At 45.6% G+C, this 3,617-nt stretch overlaps 1 protein-coding gene across 1 annotated transcript in view; it reads right to left on the reverse strand.

The window, feature by feature from the left end:
• The window catches only part of adamts8 (ADAM metallopeptidase with thrombospondin type 1 motif 8), a 41,243-nt gene extending 37,982 nt beyond the window's left edge, over nt 1–3,261 (reverse strand). Inside the window, exon 1 of the mRNA XM_015398697.1 lies at nt 2,292–3,261. Within this exon, the coding sequence (XP_015254183.1) occupies nt 2,292–3,017 (726 nt within the window). The 5' untranslated portion in view covers nt 3,018–3,261. The remainder of the gene's footprint in view (nt 1–2,291) is intronic.
• Nucleotides 3,262–3,617: the final 356 nt, after the last annotated feature.

A 3,617-nucleotide genomic window follows, 5' to 3' on the forward strand; every position in this document is an offset into this window, starting at 1 on the left:
GCTACTGTTGCGTCTGTGTAAATAATCAAAGCCAGTAAAACCGCGTGATAGAAGTCTTGGTGATGGTTGAAGATAGATCGGTTAATCCACAATGTGTGTTCATATCGTGTTTCACATGTGAGACGCAGGCGTTTGACTATGCTTCCATAAATGGACCTGTGTAGATGAAAAAATGCCAGGGCCGAAAATGGTTCCCAGTCCAGGAAATCCCTGCGCCACCTCTGGACCCCGGAAACTTCCTGACGCTCTCGAGTAGTTTAACAGAAATACTAGCGAGCATCTCCTGACTGAGCAGAGAGCAGCTGCTGGATGTGGAAGCAGAGTTCCTTCACCTTCTCCAAGCTGCTCCTTGGATTGTAGGATCTCATTGCTTTTCTTACCTTCATCCCTAATTCCGTTCATCTCATCGTTGCTTCACGCCGCTGAATAAATTCTGCATGTTTTTGCCTGTATCCTGGAGATGGCATCTCCAAAAGGCTCATAAAGCCTGCTAAAGCTGATTAAGACACATCCTGGATGAACTGTAGCTGTAATTGCCAGAAAATAAGGATTAAACAGGGCTGATTACAAGCACTTCACACTTTTCAGATTTAGAAATCTCAAAAAAAAGGCATGTCCTACTTCATCATCACCTGCTATTTAAATAAGTGAATCTCCTGCTGTAAAATAACAAATTGCACAAAACGTTTTTGCAAAAGAATCTATACTTTTGAAAGGAACTCAGTAATTACTGTCATGCTGATGTCTGCAAGTGAAGACACCCTGAAATAGTTTCTGATGCTCTTAAAGAAAATAGCATTTGATAAATCAATGCATACCCCATAAATCTTTCAGGATGATAGTGAAGCAATGACGCCAAAATGTGACAAAGCTTTAAGGAATGTTCTCCGGCATTTTTTACATTTCTGTTGCCTGACTTCTTCTCTCAGCCCAAATATTTCCACGCAGCCTTCCTGAGGGCCAAAAGCACGTTTTATGAAGCAGCAGAGGAAAACAAAGCAATGCCTTGTGGGTTTTCTACTAGCGGTGAAGTCAGACCTAACGTACAGGATGGGAAACCCAGGAAATGAGAATCTGCCAGGAAAGTTAGAGCGATTCTTCACTAAACAGGCTCCATAGTCAGGTCAAGGTTGGCTTTTCTTCACACTAGTTTGAGTCAGAAACTCCTGCTTAGGTGATTTCAAGTTGCACAAAAAGCAGCAGCTGTTTCATCAGGACACAGAATGGAACTATAAGAATCCTCCATTAGCCTATTTTCACCAGTTCTCAGTCCATTATGACTCTAAATGAAATGACATCATCTTACCTGTCTGGAACTTCTGCACCTTTAACCAAATGGATGCTGGACATTCCCACATCCTTCCAGAACTAGAAATGACCACAATGTTTCTTGTTTTTTTTCTAAACAATAATCATTTAAAGCCAAATTTGAAAACCAACAAATTTAGATTTTAGTGAAATTTGAGCAGAACCTTTTTTGTTTTAACCTACACTCTTCTCCTAAAGTTGATGTTAAGAACTGAATTATATTCAACTCTGCAAAATATGTTCCTAAAACTGTCAGTAAAAATATTTAAATTCTATTCACTTTATTTCTATAGCGCCAATTCACAACACGTCATCTCAGGTCACTTTCCAGTTCACCAAATCATCCAGTCAGGTTTATTCAAAGTTTTCTATCTAAGGAAAACCAGGTGATTGCATCGACTCATTGACTCTTCAGCAATCCCTCACACTAAGCATGCTTAGAAAGAGAACTAGTTTAAATCGTATCTATCTGACCGATTTCAGTATGTTTACGTTAATGATAAACCTTCTTCCTGCTCCAGGGTTACCTGTGGAGTACCACATGGATCAGTGCTAGGACTAATTCTCTTTACTACACTAGAAAATATAAAAATCTTAAAATAAGTGCATTTGGTCTTGGATCGAGGAAGTAAATGAGACATTTTGCCGCCAACGGAACAAGACAATTTACACTTAAAATAAGAAAACAATTCTGTTTCACCTCTCCTGTGGAACCAGTTTTAGTCCGTGAGGTAGACAACCTGTCTACTTTTAAGGCTAGGCTTAAAACTTTCCTTTTTGATAAAGCTTCTAGTTAGAGTGGCTCAGGTTATCTAGAGCATCTCTAAGGTTCTCTAAAATTGGCCAAGCTCCATCTAATATCACAGATCTGATTGTTCTTTATGTTCCCAATAAGTGTTTTTGTTTTGTTTTTAATACTCAGAAAGCTCATCCTAAATGTTGGTTGAGTGAGTGGAGGTGTGAGCGATCATATGACCCCTGACCTTTATCTCATCTCCATAGAAGTGGGTCATGGTTGAGTCTGCCACAGCCAGGGTTTCTATGAACCGTGGCTCTGAAACGAAGCGTCTGCGTCGAGCTTCCCTCCGTGCGTCACCGCTGCCGCGCGTAAAACTTTCCGCTCCGCGCGCCTCCGCAGAGCCATCAAACAAGAGGGGGAGCGCGGGGCTGTCGGCGGCTGTCCTCCTCCTGATCACATGCAGCCGCTCGGCAGAGTCCGGCCCCCGGGCGCTGCGCACTTTGGGCTCGATCAGATACTCCTTCCCCTCCGTGATGAAGGAGCCAAAGATGCCCGAACACAGACTAACCGCTACGAGCGAGTTCTGGTCCTCACCCACGTTACCGGAGTAAAAGCAGCTTTGCAGCCGTCCTCCGCTCTCCTCTGTCCGGTTCATGGGGCCCCAGGGGCCGGAGCGCAGGTCGGCTCGGGCACCTGAGCCGCTGCGCAAAGCGCCTCCATCCGCGGCTCTAATGCGCTGGATGGTGAAGGACGGCGATAGAAAGCTGGAGTCCGGGATGAGGTTGAGAGTCAGGTTCCTGCCGAAAGCTCTGAGCGTAAACACCGGGTTCTCCTCGCTCCTTTTCCAGAAGCGCCCTCTGATTCGGCCGTTCATCCTAACAGGTACAACATCCTCCGATTCAAAGCGGGAGGCGAGCGCTCCGCTGAACCAGCAGAGGAACCAGGAGGCGAAGCAGGCATAGATGCGCATCTTCTGGCTGCAGCAGGGGAGAAATGAAGCGTAATGTTTAGGAAGCGGTGCGTCCGGCCTGTTTCTCAACTGTCTGCGTTCCTCTAAGCAGTTCCACTGCAGTCTGGACACATCAGGGGTATTTATATGTCCTGCTCTTCCCTCAGACAGGACGGGGTTTATTTCTGATATCCCTACTTGCTGGAAATTCTCCTCCCACCAGCGCTTCACCAGAAAGTAGCGGAAAAAACCGCACGGATCCAATGAGAGGAGGCCGATCCTTGGCCCCGCGCCTGACAGCCGCGCTCCTATTATTAACCAGCGCTGCTATATGGCAGCACTGGACCTTTATATACAAGGATACACATAACTGGAAGTCTGCCACGCGAGTTATTTTGGAGCCATGTGAGAGTGACAGGTCCCACTCACCGGGGAGAACTGCCACAACAACCACCTTAGAAATAGAATCATCCCATTATTCGTTATCTGCTGATCTATAGAACCGTTCTATAGAACAGCACCGGTTTGGACCCACAGCCTGAACATGTGTCCATCTGCAAAGAATCAATGCTGTATGCAGGGGCGGGTTTAGGAAATATGGGGCCCTAGGCAAAGACAAGC

The sequence above is a fragment of the Cyprinodon variegatus genome, unplaced genomic scaffold (assembly GCF_000732505.1).
Source record: "Cyprinodon variegatus isolate N-32 unplaced genomic scaffold, C_variegatus-1.0 Scaffold953, whole genome shotgun sequence".
In the NCBI taxonomy this organism is placed as follows: Eukaryota; Metazoa; Chordata; class Actinopteri; order Cyprinodontiformes; family Cyprinodontidae; genus Cyprinodon; species Cyprinodon variegatus.